The following is a 27634-nucleotide window of genomic DNA, read 5'->3' as shown; positions in this document are numbered from 1 at the left end:
CACTCCAAACAAACTTTTTTATCTCCCATTATGGAGAAGCAATTCAATTTCCCCATGGTAATTCAGATCAATCACCCCTCCCAACACTGTTGTTCCTTTCTTAGCCTGATGGTTTAAGGGCATCAGAAGCCCAAAGTGGCCAGAGGGACATCTGAGTTTCTAGTACAATGGAAAGTTTGTTATGGCTCCTGGCACGAGTGCTCCTCCTTCTGGAACCAAAACTTCTAGGCCAGCAAAACTTAAGGTTGAAGGAACAGGAAGCAAAAAATTTCCTAGTGGGTCATGAGGGGTGACAGTGAGTGAAACCTCCTGTTTCCACCCCTTGATTTCTGATCATATATTAGACACTGATTCAGAATATATACTGTCTCATAGAAAACCCCACCCCAGCCATGCAGGCTGCTGCCACCTAATTGGCACTGGGACTGTGTCTTTAAATTAAGGCCATTACATCTTTCTGTCAGGCCATCTACTTCAGGATGGTAGGGAACATGGTAAGAGCAGTGTATTAAATGCTCTTGGGTTCACTGTTGCACCATGACAGTAGATAAGTCATTCTATAAGTGCACACATGGTGGGTTTGGCAGAAGCATTACATGCAGGAAAGGCAAATCCATAACCAGTTTATCTACTCCAGTAAGGACAAAGTGCTGTCCTTTCCATGGAAAAAGTGATCCAATATAGTCAATTTACCACCAGCTCACTGTTTGGTCACCCTTAGGAATGGTGCATATCTGGGACTCAATGTGAGACTGTTATTGTAAGATCTGGCACTCCACAGCAGATGTACACAGGTCAGCCTTGGTGAGTTGAAGTCCATGTTGTTGAGCCTATGCATAACCCCCATCTCTGCTACCATAGCTACTTTATTCTTGTGCCCACTGGACAATAACAGGAATGGCTGGGGAAAGAGGCTGACTGTCCAGAGAATGGTGCTGTGGGATAATGCCCTTGTACACTGGTTTAATAAAACACTGATTGGCCAGTAGCCAGGCAGGAAGTATGGACAGAATAAGCAGACGAGATTCTAGGAAGAGGAAGGCTGAGTCAGGAGACACTAGCCTGCCGTCCAGGGAGCAACATGTAATGACACACAGGTAAAGCCACGGAACACGTGGCAACATATAGATTAACAATGGTCTTCTTGTTTACTTAGATAATATTATATTCTTCTTAGGTCTTTGATGTAGTTGAAGACTAAATAGTTATGATTATAATATTCTTTGGTTATGATAAAAGATAAATATAAAACTTTAGACTCACAAATATATGGTAGATAAAACATTTTCTTTAAATTTACTAAGTACAAATAAACTAGTTATTATAGTTATAATAATATAATTCTTGCTTGATAACTGTTTTGTTATATTAGTCTTACTGTGTTAAAGTTAAAACCTTCCTTTTTTATTGGACAGAAAAGGGGAAATGCTGTGGGATAATGCCTTTGTACACTGGTTTAATAAAATGCTGATTGGCCAGTAGCCAGGCAGGAAGTATAGTCGGAGCCAGCAGACAAGGAGAATTCTGGGAAGAGGAAGAGCAAAGTCAGGAGATGCCAGCCAGACACTAAGGAAGCAAGATGACAAGGCAGAACTGAGAAAAGGTACCAAGCCACATGGCTAAACATAAATAAGAATTATGGGTTAAATTAAGTGTAAGAGCTAGTCAATAACAAGCCTGAGCTAATAGCCAAGCAATTATAATTTAAAACAATGGCCAAGCAGTTATAAATAATATTAAGCCTCTGTGTGATTATTTTATAAGCAGCTGATTGATTACGTGGCCATGAAGGACCCAAAAAAAAATTTTCAGCTACAGAATGGGTCATCCTATCAACTTGATTATTGACCTCCTCCTCAGCTGAAATTGCCTTTTGATGAGCATTTACATGGGACACAAATATCTTCACATCCTTTGTCATTTGGAGAGATCTATCCACACACTTCTTCTCCAAATACCTTTCTCACTAATTTTCTAATCATGCTCTTTAAAAGTCCCTGACCATCCAGCCATTCATTGACTAGAGCCCATGAGTCAGTGAACAATCACACATTTAGCCATTTCTCCTTCCAGACAAAATGTATGACAAAATATACTGCCTAAAGTTCTGTCCACTGTGAAGATTTCCCTTTGCTAGTGTCTTTCAGGGTTGTTTCAGAAAGGGGTTTTAATGCTGCAGCTGTCCCCTCCTGGGTGATGGCTGCATAATGTGCAGAACTATCAGTAAATCAGGCCTTAGTCTTCTCTTCCTCAGTCAAATGATCATGGGGCATTTAATGAGGTTATAAGTACATGCTTGACAACAGATGGAATTATAATGGGAGAAGAAACAATAGGCATTTGGAAAACTTCTTCCTGTAACTTATTTGTGTCTTCAGGACCTTGCTAAGCCCAATCATGTATATACCACTTACATTTGATAAATAGATTGCTGCTTTGCACATCCTACTTTATGACTTGGTGGGTCAGATAACACTCAACTCATGATGGGCAACTCAGATCACATGGTAACTGGGTGGCTCATTGCCAAACATTCAGTTTCCACTAAGGCCCAATATCAAGCTAAGAGCTGTCTTTCAAAAGGAAAATAGTTGTCAGCAAATAGTGATAGAGCCTTGCTCTGTAGTTGAACTTTCTTTGGACTGCCAGCTCCCAAATAATGATACAGAGATGTCTTACTATGAAAGCTTGGCCTTAGCTTAGACTTGTTCCCAACTCGCTTTTTTTTGTTTTGTTTTGTTTTGTTTTGTTTTTCGAGACAGGGTTTCTCTGTGTAGCTTTGTGCCTTTCCTGAAACTCACTCAGTAGCCCAGGCTGGCCTCGAACTCACGGAGATCCGCCTGCCTCTGCCTCCCGAGTGTTGGGATTAAAGGCATGCGCCACCACCGCCCGGCCCCAACTAGCTTTTTATAACTTAAATTAGCCCATTTATATTAATCTACATTCTGCCACATTTCTCATTACCTCTCCTCTATACTGTACATTCAACTTGCTCTGTGTCTCACTGGCAAAATCCCCACCTCTCAGATTCTTCCCAGAGTTTCTGTTTCTGCCCAAAAGTCCTGTCTATCCTCTCCTGCCTAGCTATTGGCCATTCATTTCTTTATTAAACCAATCAGAAGGTGCCTAGGCAGGCAAGGTAAAACAGCAACACAATTTCACACATTGTGTTCAGATATCCCACAACTTGCTCCAAAAATCCCAAAGGTCTCTTCTGTGACTCACCTATAGGGGCCTGCCAAAGGCTCCAAACAGCATCCCCATCTGCCACTGACACCTGAAATATCATCAGGTCTTATGGATAATGTGATCCAAGGGGTAGAACAGCCTGCACAGTGGCCGTGACCTATTGAAGAGTTTTTGTTCCTGGCCCCACACAAAGCTAGCAGCTTTCTGAGTCACTTGGTATATGAGTAGAATAACACACCCAACTGAGCAATATGCTGTCTCCAGAATTCAAATAGGCCCACTATATGTTGTGCTTCTTTCTTGGTAGTGGGAAAGACCAGGTACAATAACTTATTCTTCACCTTGGAAGGAATATCTCTGCATGTTCAATACTGCAGGACTCCAAGAATTTTACTGAGGTAGAAAGCCCTTGAATTTTGGTTGGATCTATTTCTCATCCTCTGATGTGCATATGCATTACTAATGAGCCCAAAGTGATTGCTACCTCCTGCTCATTTGGTCCAGTAAGTATAATGTCATCAATATTGTGCACCAATGTGATATTTTGTGAAACAGACAGATGATCAAGATCCCTTGTACGACACAGGGCAGGAGAATTAATATATCCTTGAGGTAAAGCTATAAAGGTATACTGCTAGCCTTGCCAACTGAAAGGTGGTCCTTATGGACAAATAATAATTAATAACTGCATGCTGTGTACCTGGAGATACGTTAATTTGCTCAGGTAATGACACCACATCTGGTATAACAGCTACAATTGGAGTCACTATTTGATTGAGTGTTCAGTAGACAATTGTCATTCTCTACAATCCACGTCTTCTGCACTGACCGGATAAGAGAGTTAAAAGGAGTGTGGTAGAAACCACTGATAGGTTTTCTGTATCATGATAATAGGTTTCTCTGCTGACAAAATAAGCCAGACCAAGCCAAACTGAAAAAATAAAAGAACATTTGAGCAAAACACCACCCAGGTTGTTGCTTGATTCTAATGGCTTCCTCAGGGGAGGAGGTGAGAAGGCAGAGAAGGTGAGGCATCAATGGCATCAACGGCAAAGATACCAGTCGAAGGCAAAAAACCAAACTGGTTTATTTAATAACGCGGGGGTGGGGGAGGCAGTGTAGTTGGTGAGCTTCTCTCCAGGTGCCACCAAGCCCCCGCGGTCCCATAACCCACGTATAAAATAAACATATAGACACTTATATTATTTAAACTGCTTGGCCATTAGCTCAGGCCTACCATTGTCTAGCTCTTACTCTTATATTTAGCCCATTTCTATTAATCTATACTTTGCCATGTGGCTCATGGCTTACCAGTACCTTAACATCTTGTCATGGCCGCGGCTGGCAGTCTATCCCCTCCGCCTTCCTGTTCCCAGCCTTCTCCTCTTCCTTGTCCTGCCTACCTTATCCTTCCCGCCTGGCTACTGGCCAATCAGTACTTTATTTATTTAACCAATCAGAGCAACACATTTGACATACGGAACATCCCACAGCAGGGCAGCTATAGGAGGAGGCCTTATATACCCTCTTCCCAGCACCCAGTCTGTGTTGCAATCTGGTGGCATTGTGTGGTCATCCTTCATTGGCTGGGCACAACCAGGAACTCAGTGCTTGTTGCTAAGCCCTCAAGTAGACTGCAGGATCAGGAACTCTTGACAATGACCAGGAACTCTGACAGTGCCTGTTGCTAGGCCCTCAGACAGATTCCAGGTTGGCTCATAAGGAAGTACATTATGTGCATGCCCTGGTAACTGGTCTGAGCCAATTTCCTTAACTCTATGGACCTGTCCTACTACACAGGGTGAGTCTTCCAGCCACAGATATTGGAGCCAGAGAAGTCACGCAGCAAAACTAAAGCAGGGAGCTCATATACCCTGTAGATGAGTAGTGATAACTTATCCTCCACAAGATAGGTTTGTGCCCAAGTATGGTCAAAAGCTGAGCACTTTAGGCAGGGACTTGGGCTGCTGGCAAATTCAGGGGAGGAGCTGCCATAGCTGCAAAGAATGCAGAGACAGGCTTTTTGGCACCTTTTCATTGTGGAGATTCTCTAAGAGTGTAGGGTTTGGAGAATGAGAGATGGGCCTTTCTGGATTGAGCAAAATGGGCTGCAGGTTCTAGCTGAACAACCACCACCCCTGCATCTTTTAAGTGCTTGATGGTGACACTAATTTCTGCAGTTCCTTCAGGAATGTGATTCTATTTTTGGTTCACTATTTTCCTTGGCAGAGGTGACTCTAAAGGCTTCCATTTAGCCTTTCCAGCTATAATAGCCAGTAGTGGGAATTTGGTCTGATAAGCCAATGGTATTAGGATGACTAAGCCCTATGGGTGTGGTCTTCTCTGGGTATGTGACTGGATAAGAACTGAGGATGAGAGCTGCATGTACTCTGGGAAGTTTGGCTTGGCTTGGAGTTTCCCTTTGGCCCTTTGGGAAGAGGTTACAGTGCTGTGGCAGAGAGCAGGAGATGTGACCCAGATTCCTCCTTCTGACTTGTAATCATTGTGCTTGGATTTGATTTAATAAAAGGTAAAACAGCCCCCAGAGTTCCCATTATAATAGCCCACACTCCACAGGTCAGGGAACCAATATGAGAATTCTGTTAACTTCAAATATATCTATCCCAATTATACATTTTGGGACTGGGAAAATAACCACAGGGTGAGTTATTTTCCCCACTGGACCTACTGTGACTCAGACTTCAGCCAAAACTCCATTAATCACCTGACCTCCATAAGCCCTTACTTTAATTGGAGTGCCACAATGTTTCTTGGGATTTCCTGGAATCATTGTTAATTCAGAACCAGTCAGAAAGTCTGACTATTTCCTAGGCCATAGGTCCCTCTGGAGAAGGAGTGGAGAAAAGCTAATAGTGAAACTTTTAGATATTTTATAAAGGTCCTTCCTTGGGGGAACCTGGCTGTCCTTTCATTCAAGGAGTTCTGGATCAGCAAACTGTCTCATCTGGAAATTGATTCATAGGCCTTTTGCCGTTATCCAATGCAATGTAGCCTTTCATTTGTTGGAGAATTTTTCTGCTGGTACAGATCAAACAAAAATTCTGTAGACCTCTTCTCTGTTTCATGCCTGGAAACACCATGATTGATTAGCCTGTACCTAAGGTCCACATGAGTAATGCCACCAAAAATTCACTTTGTCTGTGCTGTCCATTATGATTCCTACAATCACCTTGTCTTTGGTGATTCAGTGCTGACACCTGGCCCCTGCTACCTCTGGGCCAAATTAAACCCATTGTATTTAATTCATCCAACTGAGCAGCAGCATCTTCAACCCTAAGATTTGGCACAAGAAAAAGGGCAACAGCAAAGCTCTTCAAATGTGCTGGTGCCTCTCTCAAGTTTTTGCATCTTATAGGATTAGTGAAGGGTATGTCTTCTGGGACTTTGCATTGAGGAAGATTAAGTTTTACACAACATTCCCAATCTAGCATTTCAGTTTCCCTGAGTCATAAAATCCATTAATCAACACTAAGCCAAGGGATATCAGGCATCTCCAACTCCTTTTCATTAGGCCATCTTTTGACAAATGCCTCAGTCAACCATTGAAACAAACTTTTGACACCTTTTTAAACTGTTCAAGCTTTCGTATTAAACCTAGAATCTCCCCTCAGAAGGCCCAATAAACTCAGCCTGATGCAGTTTTACATTATACTTAAAAGATTCATCCTTATACTTCTGTTGTTCCAGAACTACTTCTGGCACCAAAATCTGTATTAGTCGGGTTCTATACAGTAACAGAACTTATATATGTGGGAGATTTATTAGGGGCTGTAGAGATGGCTCAGCAGTTAAGAGCACTGGCTGCTGTTCCAGAGGTCCTGAGTTCAATTCCCAGCAAACACATGGTGACTCACAACCATCCGATATGAGATCTGATGCCTTCTTCTGGCCTGCAGGCATACATGCAGGCAGAACACTGTATGTATAAACAAACAAATAAATCTTTAAAAATAAAAAGAAAGGATTTATTAGAATTACTTACAGACTGTAGTCCAGCTAATCCAACAATGGCTGCCTGTAAGGGAAAGTCCAAGAATCCAGTAGTTGTTCAGGCCACAAGGCTGGATGTCTCAGCTGGTCTTCAGTATATGCTGGAATGCCAAAGATGTAGGCTTTAATGCCAGTGAAGGAATGGACTTGCTAGCAAGGTGAGAGCAAGCAGGTAAAGAGCAAATTTTTCCTTCTTCCATGTCCTTATATAGGCTTCTAGCAAAAGCCATGACCAAGATTAGATCTGGATTAAAGGTGTGTCTTCCTATCTCAAAGGTCCAAATTAGAAGATCTTTCTATTTAAAATTAATCAGAAATCCCTTATAGGTATGCCCTCTATTTTTGGGTTTTAAATAATTATAGATGTAGTAAAGTTGGCAACTAAGAATAGTCATCACACCTGCATATTGTATAATTTCATTTTTGAACAGCTGAGTAATAATATAATAAATATATATAATATATAATATATAATAATAAACAACTAAATAATAATATAATACTGTGTAATCCACATTTTCATTATTTGTTCATCAGTTGATAGGCATTTGGAATGTTTCCAATTTCTGCTTGTTATAAATATAGCAGCAGTGAACATGGATGAGCAGGTATCTCTGAAATCCTTAAGGTATATGTGCAAGAATGGTATAGCTGGATCTTGAAGTAGGTCTATTCCCAGCTTCCTGATGAACCACTGCAACACTGATTTCCATAATGGCTGTAAAAGTTTCCACTCCCACCGGCAATGAATAAGTTTTCCCCTTTTCTCACATTCTCACCAGCATGAGCTGACATTTGTTTTATTGATCTTAGCCATTCTAACTAGTATAAAATAAAATTGTAAAGTACTTTTGATTTGCATTTCTCTGATATCTAAGGATGTTGAACATTTTTGAAAACTCTGCTTAATTTTATACTCATTTTTAAATTATGTTGTTTTTTGATTTTCAATTTTCTTAGGTATTTATATATTTTAGATACTAATCCTCTACTGGATGTGTAATTGGTGAAGATTTTTTCCAAATATATGTGAACATATCCAAATATAGAAAAGGTACAGTAAAAATGGTTCTTCTGGGGCACTTGCTGTGAACATTGCATGTACTAGTAGTTGCTCTGTGAAATAGTGAAGGATTGGTGAATGAATGTGTACGTAATTATAGACTTTTAAGGTACTGTACTAGAATAAATTTATTAAAAGCTACAATAAATTTGTTAAAAACATTTTCTTATAATATATGATTACTGTTTTCTTTTGTTCTCATTACTTCTCTTGTTGCTTTGATAAAATATAAGACAAAAACAATTTAAAGAAGGAAAAATTTATTTTGACTCATAGGTCTGAGATACAGACCATCCTGACAGGAGACTCATAGTATCAGGAATCTGGTCACACTATATTCTCGGTCAGGAAGCAGAGAGCGCTGAATGTTGATACTCAGCTCACTTTTTTCTTTTCATTTGGTCTGAAACCTCAGCCTAGTAAATGATGCCACCTACATTCAGGTTTGGTCTTCCAGCCTTAATTAATGCAATCTAGATTCATAGATATTTCCAGAGGTTCATCTCCTAGGTGAGTCTAAATCCTGTCAGGGTGACAATATTAACCATCACATCTTTTAACTTTATTATTTATTATTTGTGTGTGCATGTGCCAGAGTATAAAGGTCAGAGGAAAACTTTTCTGTAGTTATTTTTTGCATGTGTTCTGGAGGTGGAAATCAGGTTGCCAGTCTTGTGCAGTACCTTCACCCACTGAGCCATCTTGCTGGCCCACCTTTTTTCTTCATAAAACTTTTAATTTTGTTTTATTTTGTTTGTTTTAAGACAGGGACTTACCATATAGCTCTTGCTAGAACTAAGAGATCCACCCACCTCTACCTCCCAAGTGCTGAGATTTAAAGGCATGCACCATCACACCAAGATAATTTAATTTTTAACTTCCTGGCACTTTGTAATTATACTTACAACACAAATGTTGTATAGCTATATAAAATATTTCATGTATTACCTTCATTTTTTTCTTATTCTTTTTTTAAAAACTGACACAAACCTACACTTTTCTTAAGTCTCTACATCTTCATACCTGTAAATTAAGAACTTGGAAAGCTGAGAATCACCATAAGTTTGGAGCCACCAGGGTGCTTATCATCTTGCAAATACATTTTCACTAACTTCTGCTTTTATTTTTCACTACCTGTAAATAAGTGTTTTATCTATTAGACTGTGAAAGATTAGCAAACACTTCCAAAGTTAAGGTGTGCTTCAAAAAAATAAAAGAAAGAAAGAAAGAAATTGTATTGGTTATTTTTCTGTTGCTGTGATGAAACATTATGACCTACAGAAGAAATATATTTTAAATTAGAGTGCAAGAGAGATAAAAGTCTGTTATGGAGGGGAAGCATGGCAGAGGAATCCAAAGATGAGAGGTCACATCTTTTACCACTAGCATAAAGCAGAGTGAGTTGATGTAGGACAAGGCTATATAATCTAAGGTTGCACCACCTCCCCAAACAGCATCACCAAATGGGAACCAAGTATTCAGATACCCAGACCTGTGGGGGATATTTCTCACTCAGACCACCACATTCAATTTCCTGGCATTTATTCCCCATAGTCTCTTACAGTTTCAACAATGTTTAAAAATCGAAAGTTTCTTTTGAGACTCAAGGTAACTTCTTAATTGTAACCTTCTGTAAAATCAAAAGGCAAATTACATACTCCCAACATTTTATTTTATTTTATTTTTATTTTATGTGCATCAGTGTTTTGCCCATGTGTATGTCGTGTGAGGGTCCCATGGAACTGCAGTTACAGACAGTTGTGAGTTGCCATGTGAGTGCTGGGGATTGAACCTGGGTTCTCTGGAAGAGCAGTCAGTGCTCTTAACTCCAAATCATGTAGCTCCATTCCAGGTGTAAGAGGGCTTGGATAACTCTGCAACAGCTTTGCTGCCTGCAACATGCATCTCTCTCTTGGGCTAGTTGTACTTCTTGTATGCAACTCTCCTTGTATGCAGATTCAGTTTCAATCTCCAGTGAAACCCAGGCTTCACTTTCATAGCTTCACACAACGACCTCTCACAGCCTCTTGATCTCTCAGGGCCTTCACACAGGGGACTCCTTTGCAACACATGGCATGGCCTTTGCACTCTGAGACCATTGATAAAGAATGCATGACCCCTTCACTTCAGGACTCTTAAAGCTAGCACCATGTGGGCAATACTGCCAAATTCTGCTGCCAGCTTTGGATGGACCCTCATATGGAACCATATAAGCAGCTTTTGTTTTCATTTGCTTTCTAGGAGCTAAAAACTTTTGCTCTCACATGTTGGAAGCTTAGCTGCATAGGGTCTTGCCCTGAGGAACAGTCTTCCTTTTGTTCCAGTGTAAAGGAGGCATCTCTTTAATGGCATTCATCTCCTGAAATTAGAGTGAGTTCAGAAGTAGACCCCTGAAAATCTGTTTCCCTTTCCTATTGTACAGTTATCCTGGTGTAGTTAGAGTTTTCCTGCCTGGCCCACAGGACAAATCTCTCTCACCTGCCAGGCCCACAGTCACTCAGACCCAACCAAGTAAGCACAGAGACTTATATTACTTACAAACTGTATGGCCGTGGCAGGCTTCTTGTTACCTACTTCTTTTATCTTAAATTAACCCATTTCTATTAATCTATACTTTACCACATGGCTCGAGGCTTACCAGTACCTTATCTCTTTCTTGTCATGGTGATGGCTGGCAGTGTCTCCTCCCCTAGCCTTCCACCTCCCAGAATTCTCTTCTCTCTTGTCCCACCTATACTTCCTGCCTGGCCACTGGCCAAACAGCATTTTATTTATACAGAGCGATATCTACAGCAATCCTGGTAAAATACTTTAGGTCCTTCTGGTGGGGAGGATGGGAGGAAGGGTAACAGTAAAACTCTTGGGTACTTTAACAAGATCCTTCTTTAGGGATTGTACTGGTTTATGTCAACTCAACAAAACTAAAGTCCCCTGGAAAGAGGGAACCTCAATTAAGGAATACCCTCCATCTGATTGCCCTATGGACACATCTGTGGGGCATTTTCTTGATTAATGATTGATATGGACTGGCCTAATCCATTGTGTCCAGTGCCATCATCCCTGGTCAAGTGGTCCTGGGTTATATAATACACCAAGCTGAAGAAGTCATAGACAGTAAGCAACATTCCTCATGATCTCTGCTTCAGTTGTTGCCCCAGGTTCCTGATTTGACTCCCCTCAGTGATGGAATGTAAACTATAAGCCAAATAAAGCCTTTATTATCACAACAGCAGAAAGCAAATTAGGACATTGACTTTATATTCCATCAGTAATTAGTAAATGACTTTCTCAGATTATTATTCTTGGCAGGTGACTTTGAATGGAATTTCAATGCTTTACTGGTAATGCCACCAGAGAAAATAAATAGAAAAATCTCTATTCCATTATGACTGCAAAATGTGTGTGTGGGGATTTAAGAAAATAGAGAAGATAACTTATAATTGAAATTTATTACAATGATTCAAAAATACAATAAGTCCTCTTTTGAAGGCTGCTGATGGGTGATCCTCTATCTTGTTACCTGGATATTGAAGTTTAATAGTAAGTCATATGGGAGGGAATTGGCAATTCTAGAGTGTTTATATATGATTTATTGGTCACTTCATAGTTGTTGTCATTGAAAAACAAGTAAATTCATTTATTTTCTGAAAGTTATAGATAACTTTTTCTTTCTTTTCCTTTTTAGGTATGAAATATCAACGCCTCATAATTTTTCCCCTCCTTATGTAGATAGAAACACTGATCTTGAGTGTTTTTCTGGATTTAAGCTGAATACTGTCTTATTTAAAACTATTAGTAAAAATGCCTCAACACCTGAGTGAAAGCTAACATCAATCTTGAACCTACAAAAAGAGGTCTGTGAAAGTCTACATGATCTGCCGTCTTTTGAGTCAAATTCAGGAAGAAACACAGGGAAGAAAGAAGAAATGGCTGGTTCTAAGGTAAATGTGACCCAAGACAAGGGCTGTCTTAATCCCCCCCTCCAAGTACATTGTATTTAAAACAAATCTTGACCAAGTGGTGGTGGCACACACCTTTAATCCCAGCACTCAGGAGGCAGAGGCAGGTGGATCTCTGTGAGTTCAAGGCTAGCCTGATCTACAGAATGAGTTCCAGGAAGACTCCAAAGCTACACAGAGAAACCCTGTCTTGAAAAAAAACCAAATAAGTAACAAACAAACAAATAAATAAAACATGTTAATCTTTACTTTTATACACCTTGTAATCATTTCAAATGCTTATTTTCTCCTTCCTATGATAGCCAAAGTTATCTCTGTAAAATATATCTTTCTTGTATTCAGAATCTTCTCCCATTCTTTCACCCTTGTCCCCCAAGCCATGAATAATTCTTACCTTCAATTACCTTGAACAGTTGTATTGAAAGTATTTTCATTGAGACAACTGTATATGGGAAAGCATTGATATACTACATTCCCATTGAGAATATATGGGCCTTTATGTACTCCTGAGGAAGTTGTCAATGTTATTTTTATGATCCATTGTTGCTCCATCAGCTTGATGCACATGAGACAATAAAAGCACATTGAAGAGAAAGCTACTCATTTCCCAAACTAACTTAGAAAGGTTTGGAATAGAGTCTCTTCCTTTACAGTACCAAGGAAAAGTAAATTGCACTATGAAAATTTTCAGAAACACAGCTTCAGGCTTGCAGAAGACTCATGAAAGAACCTAACTATAATAATGAGTGATGATAAAGATTGCAAAGAAGAAAACAAAGCAGCTCTAAGGTTGAGATGATGGCAGTGACGTAGGCGTACAACTTCAGACCTGCAGTAAACCAATAAAGGGACTTAGCCACTGAAATGAGTTCTATATGTCAAGATAAATAACCAAATATTAAATATTTTTATCTACTATTGGATTTGATATGAACCAACATAGTTCTTGTCATTGATAGAATCTTATGTTTATGTGTACATTATTCACATTCTTCTCTGTTAGGTTGAAAAATGAATTTTACTCTTTTCTAACTGTGATTCAATTTCATGATACTTGTTTACATTTTTTAAAGGTGTCTCACTATGTGGCTCTGGATGGCCTATAACACTGTTTTGTAATGTAGACTAGGCCAGCTTCAAACTCATAGAGATCTGACTGTCTCTACCTCCCAAGTGCTGGATTAAAAGTATATGCCATTATACCAGCATTTGTTTTCATTCTTAGCCTCTAAAAATTACTAATATTTTTGCCTAGAATTCTACATGCCTAGGAGCCTTCTGTCAAGGCAATTATGTTCATCAGTTTCCTGACCTTAACCAACCATCACCAAACATTGTTAAATATTAATTATCATTTTAATCATACAATAAAGCCCTTATTAATATTTTTAACTGAGGTTCTTTAGCTATTACTGAAACTTAGAATCTCTAAACTTCAATCATAGCAAATGGCTATGGTGTAGTGTAATGCCATCATTGCCCACCTGGAATGCAGACTGAAGAATTATTAGTCACCCATCAGCCGGAGATCTAGATACAGGTTTGACTCTTTCTGTATGTTGTAATCAAAAGGAGCGTGGCATTCATCCTACTGCTTGCCTGCTAAAATGAGCCTCTGCTGGTCATGGAGGGATGCCCTCATTATTCTGGATCGTGGATTTCACATGATTCAGATGAAAGTGTGCTTTCACATACTGTGCTCCATCTCTAAGTCTTACTGCTTAGGGTTTTCAAAAAGATTTGCATTTTGACACATTAGGAGTGTGATGAAACTGCAGACCTCCACCCATATCAGAACACCTAAATGCAAAAGCTACTCTACCTGACAAAGCCTCTTGCCATTCTTACCAGTGTTTTAAATAATTCCTCAGCATAATGTTTAAGGATGGAATTTCTTCTGGGGCAGAAGCTAGAAACTAATTCCTAGATACATAATAGTAGTATATTTAAGGTGAAATTAAAATCACCTTTCAGGCCAGGCAGTGGTGGCACATGCCTTTAATCCCAGCATTCAGGAGGCAGAGCCAGGCAGATATCTGTAAATTCAAGGCCAGCCTGGTCTACAGAGCAAGATCCAGGATAGGAACCAAAACTACACAGAGAAACCCTGTCTTGGAAAAAAAAATCGCCTTTCCACCTTGAGGTTCTATGTAAACTTTAACCATAGTTCAATATTTAGTCTATATTAGCAATAGATAGTTGTCAGTTTATATTTCTCAAAGTTCATATTGTTATGCACTCAAACTGAGTTTCCATATATAAATTTAGTGAATCTTTTTGTGTCAACTTCCGCTAACTACTTATGAAGGACACTTTACACTTTAGAAATAAATTCAGCAGCAGACCCATGGAAATGAGACAATGCATTCATTGAGTTCTAAATATAAACTTTTATTATAAACTATTTCTTTGGGAACCAGAATTAGAATAGTTTCTTGGTTATCCTCTAGAACATGATGGTAAGATCCTATTGCTAAAAACACCACACACTTAAGTCATAGGACTTGGAAAAATGTAACTAGTACTAAGCAGAAAGCTTCATCCTTATTTAGTTTTCATAGTTCTAGAAGGTATTAGGTATGATATTGAGAGAGAAAGATAATCAAGAGTCTTTGTAAATGGACGTTTCCTGTCCCAACTGGCCAATCCCAAATAACCAACTCAGAGACTGAATATGAATTATAAATGTTCAGCCAATAACTCAGGTTTATTTTAACTAGTTCTTACAACTTAAATTAACCCACTCCTATTAATCTATATATTGCCACAAGACTCATGACTTTTACCTCTGTCCCATTTTGTGTGTCTGTCTTGTTCTCCATCTGGCTGACAACTCCAGATTCCATCCACCTTTACCCAATCTCTTCCTGCCCAGCTATCAGCCAATCAGCTTTTTTATTAACCAATGAGAATAATACATATTCACAGTGTACAGGATTATTCCACAGCAAGTTTTACCCAGCTGTGAACTCTGTGACCTACAATAACTACTTGCCTGGAAAGATATGCTTTACTTGTGTGAGTGTTAGGGGAATAACCAACCACTTTCTGCTTGGATTTAAAATATGGGACACAAGATGGAACTCATGCCTGGTACTATAACTGAAAAAAAAAAAAATCCATGGCTGCCTAAGTCATAGGGGAGAACATACTACTGTTACTCTCTTAAATGGATATAAAATTCCCCCTTAAGTTCTTAGCCTTAGACCAAGTGTATAGATAGGGAATCATCAACCCTCATCTGAGAAGTTTCTTTTATAGTAGATGACAATTAATATGGGGATTCAGTCTGTGATATGCTTAGCTCTAAATGTGACATCTATGTCACACCCCCTTATCACAAAGCTCAGGAATCATTACAGAAGAGGGGGAAGATTTTTAAAAGCCAGGGGTAGTAGACATCTACAGAAAAATTTTGCTGTGCATGTAAGGGTTACTAAACACATGAACTCTCAGTGGCTATCACTGCATGTTTAAGTTCTATACAAGATGAAATCAGCCAAAATTCCAGCAGGGAAGGGGAAAGGGTAAATTAATCCACACTTCCTAGCTAAGAAGCTATTGTCAAGTGATGTCTGCTGGTAGAGTAAGAGTTTTTTCCAGTGATATGTTCATAAGGAAACAACATATACTTTAGTAAATGTTGTATATCCATGTCTATAAGTTAGCACAAAGTGAGCTCAGTGAGTTTGAAACAAAGCACAGGAAGTGACAGGAAAGGAATGGGGGGATTTTAATCAAAATGTCATATGCATGTATGAAATTATAAAGCAATAAAAATAATTTTAAAAAGTAGTGCCAGGCGTTGGTAGTGCACGCCTTTAATCCCAGCACTCGGGAGGCAGAGGCAGGTGGATCTTTGTGAGTTTGAGGCCAGCCTGGTCTCCAGAGCGAGTTCCAGGAAAGGCGCAAAGCTACACAGAGAAACCCTGTCTCGAAAAACCAAAAAAAAAAAAAAAAAAAAAAAGTAGAATAGGTCACATTTGTCCATAAACCATTATTATGTGCATTATTGTTGCTCTTATTATAATATGTTTTTATGCTACCTTGTATTATACTAATACCTGTAGTTAGTGTTGAGCTGGCCCAGATCTTTTGCCAAGAGGGAATTACCTAAGACACCAAGATGGATGACCCATATGGGACCCAGCGCCTTTGGGGAAATGGAGACTGAACATTCTGTAGTTGTCAGAAGTCTTCTTGATGCCTTATCTCAACAGAAGAGTTTGACCATGACCTCCTTCCTATCCTAATGGCCAGAGCCCCCGCGCATATAACATTTTGCATACAGCAGCCGCCTTTACCTGCAACAGTTCCTTTTCCCATAGTGTTCTCCTGCCACTCTCCCACCCAACTTAAACCACCCCATAAAACTCCCCTTTTTGCAAGGAAGCTCTCCTTCTTCTTGGAGACAGCCTGGCAGTTCGTCCCTTAAAGCTTTGCCTTTACAGGCAGATCTCTGTAGGTTTGAGGCCAGTCTGGTCTACAAAGCAAGTTCCAGGAAAGGCGCAAAGCTACACAGAGAAACCCTGTCTTGAAAAACCAAAAAAAAAAAAAAAAAAAAGCTTTGCCTTTAGGCCTTAGCACAGCTCTGGTGGTTTTATTCATTAAGCCTCACAGTTAGTTTATATTTTATCAGTTCTATTATATTTATCCTTGGAACATCTTTCAAATACTTTAGGTTTGTAATTGAAAAGTTTACTATAAAAAAATATCAAAACCAAAAATGTGTTGCTTTACAAAATGAGTTTATTAGAATATGTGATGGGTGTCAACTTTGAGTTTTATAAACAACAGTGATATTTGGCTTCATAAATGTACTGTGAAGTAGTAATGTTATGTATAATATTAAAGCAAAAAATAGTTATCAGCAAGTTGACAATAGAAAAATTGTAAGATGTAACTCAAAATGAATAATAAATGAAATTAAATAACCAAGAATCTATGATTGAGAAACTATAGCATATTTATAGTTGCTTTTCTTAAATATGTCTAGTGTCATTTATGTTTTCATATTTGTAATTTTTTAAAATTAGCATACACAGTATTGGGTGTCATTATGGCATTTTCTTTTTTTGATAAATTAATTTATTTCACATTTTGGCCATAGCTTCCCCTCCTTCCACTCCTCCCAGCCCTCCCACCCCCTCTATTCCCTCTCCCTAATTCACTCCCCCTCCATTCCTGTTCAGGAAAGGGCAGGTGTCCCATGAGTATCAACACAACATGGCATATCAAATTGCAGTAAGACTAAGCACTTCCCTATGTATTAAGGTTAGTCAAGGTGACCCAATATGAGGAGTAGGGGCTTAAAAGCAAGTAAAAGAGTTGGAGACAGCCACTGTTCCACTGTTAGGAATCCCACAAGAGGACCAAGTTACACAACTGTAACATATGTGCAGAGTGCCTAGGTCAGTCCCATGCAGGCTCCTTGGCTGTTGATTTGGTCTCTGTGAGCTCCTATCAGCCCAGGTTAGTTGATTCTCTGAGTTTTCTTGTTTCTTTTTTCCATCAATTGCTAGATGAAGCCTCTCTGATGACAGTTGGGCTAGGTATCAATATGGTCACAGGAGATGGCCAGTTCAGGCTATATCTCCGCTATTGCTAGGAGTCTTAGCTGGGGACATCCTTGTAGATTCTTGGGAGATTCCCTTGAACCAGGTTTTTACCTGACCCTGAAATGTAGCCCCTTTCTAGTAGTCTCTTCAAGTAGTCTCCTCCTCCATTCCTCTCCCTAACTTGATCACTCATGTTCCCATTCCCACCTACCTTCAGTCCACTCACAAAACTCTATTTTATACTCTTCCCAAGGAGATCCAGGCATTCCCCCCAATGAACCCTCCTTGTTACCTAGTCTCCATGGGTCTGTGGATTATAGCATGTTATTCTTTATCTTACAGCTAATATCTACTTATGAGTGAGTAGATACCATGTTTGTTTTGTCTGGGTTACCTCACTTAGGATGATTTTTTTCTAGTCCATCCATTTGCCTTAAAATTTCCTGATGTAATTGTTTTAACAGCTGATTAATACTCCACTGTGTAAATGTACTACATTTTCTTTATCCATTCCTTGGTTGAGGGATATCTAGGTTGTTTCCAGGTTCTGACTATTACAAATAAAGTTGCTATGAATGTAGTTGTGCAAGTGTCATTATGGTATGATTGAGCAACCTTTGGGTATATGCCCAAGAGTGGTATAGCTGGGTTGTAGCTGAAGTTTTTCTGTGTCCCACCCAGCCAGAAAAGGGGAGGTGCTGTGGGATGTTCTGTATGCTGTGAATATGTGTTGCTCTGAATGGTTGACAAAATGCTGATTGGCCAGTAGCCAGGGAGGAAGTCTAGGCGGGATAAGCAGACAAGGAGAATTCTGGCAAGAAGAAGGCTGAGTGAGGAGACACCAGCCTGCCCTCCAGGGAGCAGCATGTAATGGAACACAGACAAAGCCATGGAGTACATGGTGACATACAGATGAACAGAAATGGGCTGAGTTTAAATATAAGAGTTAGTCAGTGGTAAGCCTAAGATAATGGCTGAGCAGTTTTAATTAATATAAGCCTCTGTGTGTTTACTTGGGTCCGAGAGGCTGTGGACCGGGTGGAACACAGGAAAACTTTAAGATACACTGGGTCTTGTGGTAGATTGATTCCCAGTTTTCTGAGAAACCACCACACTGATTTCCAAAGTGGCTGGTGGTACAAGTTTGCACTCCCACCAGCAATGGAGGAGAGTTCCCCTTGCTCCACATCTTTTCCAGCATGAGCTGTCACTTGTGTTTTTGATCTTAGCTATTTTGACAGGTGTAAGATGGAATTGTAGAGTCATTTTGATTTGCAGTTCCCTGATGGATAAAGATATTGAACATCTTAAGTGTTTCTCAGCCATTTGAGATTCTTCTGTTGAGAATTCTCTTTATATCTGTACTCCATTTTTAATTGGATTATTGGTTTGTTGATGCCCCTTTCTTCTTCTCTTCCTTGTGCCCTTACATGCACCTACCCCATATCATCCTATCTCCTTTTATGACATATTTCTTTTTATTAACATTTATTTATTTGTTTGTTTGTTTATTTATTTATTTATTTATTTATTTATTTAGTGTTGAGTTCAAGTGAGAGAGAGAGAGAGAGAGAGAGAGAGAGAGAGAGAGAGAAGAAAAAGAATACAGTACATGTAGAGGTCTAAGGGCAACTTGCAGGAGTCTTTTCTCCTTCCTTCATGCAGGTATGAGGGATGGAACTCAAGCTGTTCTTTACCTAGTGAGTAATCTCTCTAGCCCTTATTATCATATTCCTTGTTTTCAAAGACATTAAAATTTTTTCCTAATATTTAGCTCTATTTTTATACATGCTATATCAGCTATAAATATTATTTGAGCAGTTTTCTTTGTCTGACTTTGTAATAGGTTTTCTTTAATCTTTTTTTGCTATATAATTATTTTAAAGATTATTTTTGGCACAAACACTTGACTTTTTGCTCTTTTTTAAATGTTCCTTTTTCTATACTTTTGAGGTCATATAAACTTAGTTGAATTGTTATTTTTATAACTGTCTAAATTTTTAGCAAAATGATGTGAGAAAAGAAAAATATTACCAAGAAGTTGTGGTATATATGTATAATGGAATACTATTCACATATGAAGCAGAATGAAATCCTGTCATTTGTAGCAAACTGGGTAAATCTTAAAATAATTCAGGCAGATAAATGCCTGAAAGAAAGATAAATGCCACTTTGTCTCAATCAAAATTTGATCTCAGAAATTGAAGGTTAATGATATTTCCCAGAAGCCAGTGATATCAGGGAATGAAAATTGGTACTAGTATACTTTTAGGAGGAAGCAAGACAAGAGTACTGTCATACAGAATGGTGACCACAGGTACTAGTTACATACTTTTCAAAAAGATTGAAGGTATGGTTTTAGACTTTTGATCATAAAAAAGATAAATGTTTCAGGAGATAAATGACATGCAGTGTATTTTAATATTCTAAAGGTATTATTGCTGTACTTTCTATGTTTTTAATGTCTAACTTAGTTAAATTCTTGAAATTCAATTTTATCATGGCTATTCAGATTAGTCACTGATATCAATACTTAGATCTGTACGTATTCAGAAACTCAGAACTTAGCCCAGAGTTGTTGCATCTGAATATGCATTTTAATTACATTTCCTATTCATGATTATATATATTTTTTAAAAATTTAGTGTTCTAACTTATCACTAATGTGCTTCCATGTGAAAGATATACAATTTATATAGTATAATACAAATTTAGCACACACTATATATAGTGTGGATTCTTCTAGTTTACATTATATTTCACTAAAAATATGAGTTTTGGTGGATCTTATATCATTTTTTCATTAAATACATAAGACAACATTCCTACATATCAAAGAATTTTATTGATTAATATTACTTAGATTTGAACCACTTCTAGCTCTCCTTTCATCTTTGGTAAAATTAGGCACTCAGCAAGTATATAACTTTATTGATTGATAATTACTTACCTTATGCAAATAATTTATTTCTGTATCGGGGCAGTTGTCATTCAGAGATGTAGCCATTGATTTCTCTCCAGAGGAGTATGAATGCCTGGGCCCTGCACAGTGGGATTTGTATAGTGATGTGATGTTAGAGAATTACAGCAACCTTGTCTCTCTGGGTGAGTATCACTCCCCTATTGAATTCTTAAATCACTGTCAATATTTCAATGCCTTTCTTTGTAGAATATTTCATGGGAGCTTATGCTTTATATTGATGAATTTCATATTTCTGCTTTTAAGGAAAAATAGAAGGAAGGGTGGCTAAGAATAAATTAGATAAGTTTATTATATTCCTTCTATTTTTAACCCTTTTTGTTTTTAAATTATGAATCCTTCACTCTAGTGGTAATTTTAGAAATTAAGTTGCATGAGACATACCATACAATCTTAAAACAATACACCCTTTAATGTTAAATTTTCTGTATTTGTAAATAAAGCTCAAGATCTTCAAATTGTAAAAATCTTCCTTTGTATTCTACTATACATATCACGAAAGATTTAGAGGAATGGATTTTTTCCTACATGCTTTCATTTATGTCATCTTTTGTTATAAGCAAATACTAGGATAGAAATGCTGATTTTCCAGAGACCAACACAAAGCAACATTTTTCTACAAACAGGTCTTGCTTTCTCTAAGCCATATCTGATCACATTTCTGGAACAAAGAAAACAGCCTTGGCATGTGAAACAACAAGCAACAGTAACCATGTACCCAGGTATGTAGGAATGTATGAGTGAGAGGATGCAGATGAGAGGTTCAGAAATCCAACAGAATGCTTTTATAATGTGGACTGAGAAGCTGTTTCATGGAAATAATTTTAGGAGTCTCCATTTATTTCTCTTAACTATCAAACAAGGACATTTCATATGGATCTCTATCATACTTTGAAGTCCTCTGAGTCATGTTCTTCCCCTCCAGTGATCTCTACCCACATTCATAGTGACTAACAAAGTATTCCCTTTTGCCTATGAAGAGCTACATCCTGATAGAGGTTTCATTGCTGTGTAGAGTTCAGACAATTCACAGATACTTCTAAAGACCACTGTGTCAAATCTTTATAATATAGTAGCCGCAAATAGGTTTTGATATGGGATGTCTTTCTGTGTGCTGTGAATATGTGTTGCTCTCATTGGTTGATAAATAAAGCTGCTTTGGCCTATGGCAAGGCAGGATAGAGCCAGGTGGGAAATCCAAGCAGAGATACAGGAGAAGAAGGGCAGAGTCAAGGGAAATGCCAGCCAGCCACCAAAGAAGCCAGATGCCCTTATATCAGTAATGCCACAACCACATGGCAATACATAGATGAATAGAAATGGGTTAATTTAAATGTAAGAGGTAACTAGTAATAAACTTGAGCTATCAACCAAGCATTTCCAAGTAATATTAAGCCTCTGGGTGATTATTTTAAAAGTGGCTGTGAGAATGGGTGGGACAGAAAATCCTCCACTTTCAGAGTTTCTCTAATTTTATCTATATGCTCATTGATCAAAATTGTCTCCTCCAAGCTCTCTGTGAATGTACAATTATTTTTCAATCTCTCTACACCAATGATTTAAAATGCATGTGTTTTCATAGTCCCAGCCAAAAAGGATACATAATTGGATGAACTTTTTAAATAATTTTTTTTGTATTCTTTCAGGATTTTATGGGTTCAAGATTCTCCTTGTCTTATTTGGAAATCTGTTTTCTGTGGGTTGTTGGGTTTTTTTTTTTTTTTTGGTCTAGCTTTTCACAAATAAGTTGATAATATGTTTAGGCATATTCTGGTTGTATTACAGTTAAGAAAATATAAGACAAAGAAAAATATCTGTTAACTGTATATTTCCAATAGAACTTAATTTTCATTTACCTGTTCCTATGTTTTCATACTATACAATAGTTGCTTCCTACTGCCAGATAGAAATTATGCTATATTTATCATCTGTTTATGAACATGTTGCCCTTACTGAAATTTTCCATGATTTTCAGATAAATTATATAATTATAAATTAATACTTTTGAATTTATTCCAATTGCATAAAAGTATCTTGAATACTTTGAGTATGTTTATTCAAATTGTTTTGCAATATATTTTTTAGAAAATGTTTTTGCTTTTGAAAAAACTCTATACTTATGAAAGAAACTGTACTTTTTTCTCCATATAATTTATTACATTCAGCATTCTACTGTCAGTTTTATAAGTTTTATTACTATAGAATCTTCAAGTAATTCAGGTCATATGTCTTTATGTAATAGGTTTTATTTCATTTTTCATAGCACCTTTAAGATTCATCCTTATGGTAGATAGTACATGATTACCTTTTAAAGGGTAGAATAGTGTTCCATTGTTTGTATATTCCATATTGTCTTCATCTTTTTGGTACAATGGAAATTTAGGTTGTTTCCAACTGTGGTATTTTCTGAGTGATGCTGCAATGATTTGGGGTATAGAAATATATTTTACATTCTATATTTTATGACTCATGGGAGGGTAAATGTCATATAAAAATGTAACTGAATAAAATTATCCAATGTTAACAATAAACATTATAAATATAAAGATTATTGTTCTTATTGATACCTTATTATTTATTCAATAGTAACAAAACCTTATAAATGTAAAGAATGTGACAAGGCCTTTGTTCGGAATTCACTCCTTATTCAACACCAGAGAATTCATACTGGAGAGAAACCCTACAAATGTGAACAGTGTGGCAAAGCTTTTAGCTGTTCTTCAAGCCTCATCCCACATCAAAGAATTCATACTGGAGAGAAACCCTACAAATGTGAACAATGTGGTCAAGCATTTAACTGTTCTTCACACCTGTATAAGCATCAAAGAATTCATACTGGTGAGAAACCCTATAAATGCACAGAATGTGGTAAAGCTTTTAACTGGTCTTCAAGCCTTACCCAACATCAAAGAATTCATACTGGAGAGAAACCCTACAAATGTAAAGAATGTGACTTGGCCTTTAATTGTTCTTCACACCTGTATAGGCATCAGAGAATTCATACAGGTGAAAAACTTTACAAATGCAAGGAATGTGGCAAGGCCTTTAACTGTTCTTCATACCTTAATTATCATCAGATACTTCATACTGGAGATAAACCCTACAAATGTAAAGAATGTGGCAAAGCCTTTACCATGGTCTCTTATCTCACTCGACATCAGAGAATTCATACTGGAGAAAAACCCTATACATGTAAAGAATGTGACAAAGCATTTAATAATTGTTCAGCCCTAATTCAACACCAAAGAATTCATACTGGAGAGAAACCCTACAAATGTGAAGAATGTGGCAAAGCCTTTAATAATAGTTCAAGCCTTACTCATCACCAAAGAATTCATACTGGAGAGAAACCCTACAAATGCAAAGAATGTGGCAAGGCCTTTAACTCGTCTTCACACCTAAATTATCATCAAAGAATTCATACTGGAGAGAAACCCTATAGATGTGAAGAATGTAGCAAAGCCTTTAATAATTTTTCAGCCCTTATTCAACACCAAAGAATCCATACTGGAGAGAAACCCTACAAGTGTGAAAAATGTGGCAAAGCCTTTAATAATTGTTCAGCTCTTAGTCAACACCAAAGAATTCATACTGGAGAGAAACCCTACAAATGCAAAGAATGTAGCCAGGGCTTTAACTGTTCTTCAAATCTTAAACAACACCAAAGAATTCATACTAGAGAAAAACTCTACAAATATGAAGATTATGGCAAAGCTTTTAATAATTGCAAAGCCCTTACTCAATACCAAAGAATCCATACATACTGGAGAGAAACCCTGTAAATGCAAAGAGGGTAGCAAAGTATTTAACAATTGTTTTATACTTATGTAATATCAAAATTTTATGCATAGTAGAAACACTGCAAGTTAAAATCATGTGGCAAATCCTTTATTCTTCATGCCATAATCAACACCAGAGATTTTTGTATTGATGAGAAACCTTGCACATATAAATAATGTTGCACAGCCTTTAGCTGAAGCTTGATCTTCATTAACCATCAATGAATTCATATTAGATAGAAACTTTATACATGTAATGACTGGAAGGAATTTAGTCTAATATTTATAGCTCAGAAAAACAAAGTATACTACAAAACATGTAACTAATAAGAAGATAGCCAAGCCTTTGCTGACACCTCAAATCTTACTGAATGTAAGGAAATTATTATAACATAAATCCAATGAATACATGGAATGTCACAAAAACTTGAAGGAAGCCAGGCATGGTGGCACACACCTATAATTCCAGCACTCAGGAGACAGAGGCAGCTAGATCTCTGTGAGTTTTAGGCCAGCCTGGTCAAAAAGCAAGTTCCAGGACAGCTAGGACTGTTACACAGAGAAACCCTGTCCGGAAAAGAAAAAGAAAAAACTTGGGAGTGCTTATAATTTAATTTATAGAGCTTCATTATTTGATATAATGAAAGAAATATCACAGACATCAGAATCTTCAAATAACTTTCCTCTGTAAGGATATCAATTTGTTATAAAACCAAATTTACTATGTAGCCTCACTTTTCAAAACTGAATGAAGCATAGCTCTCGAATGATTGTATCAAAAGAACAAAACTGGTTCTTGATAGTTACTTTTTTCCAGAAACCATATGTTAGATTTGGAAACATAGATTGTGAAGTTTAATTGTCTTAATAAAGGTGTTTCTTAATGTATTGTCACTGTTATATATTGAATAACATATTATTCTATCTTAAATTAGAATATTCTATTTTATTCAGGGATACAGATAGCAGATTTTAATTCTGTATTGCTAGCAATTAGTAGAATGACATATCATTCTTTGACCAGTGTTAAAATTATCCTTCAAGTAATTGGGAAGTTATTGTTCTATTTGGCATATTTTTTCAATTTTTTTTCATAATTACTTGGAAATTTTTTTTGTACTTCTATTTCCTATACTTGCTCCTCCACCCATTCCTCTGAGATAGTACCCTCTCTACCTACCCAACTTCATGTTCTTTAAAAAAACAAAACAAAAAACAACTAAGAATTTGTTAAAATAAAAATCACTTTTCCTAAAGGACTTTTGTAGATGAATTTCTAAACAGTCTCATTAAATAAAAAACACAGAGTCAGAAATTGGGGTTAAAACCTGAGAGAGATCAGAGGAATAGGAACAGCCACAGCTAACCTCACCTCACCAACTCTACAGCTTCCAAAAGCGAAATACTTCCTGTCTACCCACACCTATATTCCTTTGCTGTTCTTCCATCTGATTTGCTCTCTGTGTAGATACATCACTTCCTCTTCCTGCCCAGCTCTGTCACTTCCTGTCTGTCTGTACAGACCTCCATGGTTAACTAATTAAAGGCATGTGCCACCACATCTGCTTCTGTTCCCAGTGTGGCCTTGAAAACACATAGATCCAGACAGATCCCTACCTTCCAAATGATAGTATTAAAGGTGTGTGCTAACATTGTATAACTTTTGTGTTTACTTATAATGGCTGGCTTTTTCCTCTAATCTCCAGGCAAGCTTTATTTTTTTAGAGCACAGATGAAATATCACCACAGCCTTTAGAAGTTTAAAAAAAAAAAAAGGTCCATCTAGATTAACATAGCCACTCAAACAAGCACTTTCCCAGACCCAAGGTCTTCTGAAGTGGTGGAAATTAGCTTTGGATTTTACACTTTCACTATAAATTACATTATTTTATACATTTATCCATTACACACACACACACACACACACACACACATCTTGTCTGTCACTGTGTCTCCTTGTGTGTACCTAACAAAGGCTTTGCTCTTTTATTGAACAGCACAAATGGTGTCACATGAGGAAGGAATGAAGGATCCTTTATAGAAATCTTTAACAGAGTTGATTCCAATTGACCTCAACTGACCCAGCTAACAAACAAATGCTATCAAGCAATATCCATATGCTATTTCCAACACTTTTTGTGGGTATTTGTTTTATGATGTTGCTCTCAACCTATTTGCTGTTTTCAGCAAATCATTATCACCGTGCACATACAAACACATGCATTGCTCTCTGGATCAAGGGAATGGAAGAGTATTTTAAGATTACAGTTACGCATTGCCTTAGATTGTAAAAGTTGTTTACATGGGAAATCCAAGGCAAGAACGGTTGGTTGTTACATTGTCCTCTTAAAGGCAGGTCAAAACAAAACAAAAACAGGCTGAGTGAGCTATCAATCTTAAGTCTTTAGGGTCCTCAAAGTATATTACTAACTTCGGCAGTGGTCTAGCACAAGTTCCAGTCTCTCATAATGTAAAAGATATTTTAATAATGTATGATGTACATGTCAGATTTTCTTTATCATTTGTTCCAAGAACCATTCAATAAAGAGGGCATTTTTCCTCTAGTGTACATTTTTAAAGATGTATAAAAAAAATTAGGGGGATGGAGAGAGGACTCATAAGTGGTTAGGAATACTTAATGCTTTTGCAGAGGACCAAGGTTCTATTCCCAGCACCCATATCACATGGCTCACAACTATTTGTAACTCCAGTTCCAAGGGATCTGATCCCCTCACTTATGACCTACATGGGCACGAGGCATGCACATGTTGCACATTCATACATGAAGAGAAAATACACTGAACACACAAGTAAATCTAAAAAATTTTTCTCAATTAAGTGGCTGTAATTATATGGATTTACTTCTAGACCGTATATTCTATTCCACTGGCCTACAAGTCTGTTTTTATGCTGGTGCCATGTTTTTAGTGCTATAAGTATGTAATATAATTTAAGATTATGTATTATGATACTACCATCATTGTTTTTTCTACAAAGGATTGCATTAGCCTTTCAAAGACTTTGTGTTTGTGAATTTTAGGATTCTTTTTTCTAGGTCTATAGAAAATGTCAACTGAATTTTGATGGGGATTGCA

General features: G+C 37.5%; 1 protein-coding gene across 1 annotated transcript in view; it reads left to right on the top strand.

Moving 5' to 3' along the window:
- Nucleotides 1-25019, top strand: part of LOC118596292 (zinc finger protein 420-like) — a 34326-nt gene extending 9307 nt beyond the window's left edge. The window contains exons 2-6 of the mRNA XM_036207098.1: nucleotides 8161-8254; nucleotides 11949-12204; nucleotides 20765-20885; nucleotides 21387-21482; nucleotides 23347-25019. Of these exons, the coding sequence (XP_036062991.1) occupies nucleotides 12190-12204; nucleotides 20765-20885; nucleotides 21387-21482; nucleotides 23347-24542 (1428 nt within the window). The 5' untranslated portion in view covers nucleotides 8161-8254; nucleotides 11949-12189 and the 3' untranslated portion in view covers nucleotides 24543-25019. The remainder of the gene's footprint in view (nucleotides 1-8160; nucleotides 8255-11948; nucleotides 12205-20764; nucleotides 20886-21386; nucleotides 21483-23346) is intronic.
- The last annotated feature ends 2615 nt before the right edge of the window (nucleotides 25020-27634 follow it).

The sequence above is a fragment of the Onychomys torridus genome, chromosome 15 (assembly GCF_903995425.1).
Source record: "Onychomys torridus chromosome 15, mOncTor1.1, whole genome shotgun sequence".
Lineage (NCBI taxonomy): Eukaryota > Metazoa > Chordata > Mammalia > Rodentia > Cricetidae > Onychomys > Onychomys torridus.
This window is presented reverse-complemented; position numbering and strand designations above follow the sequence as displayed.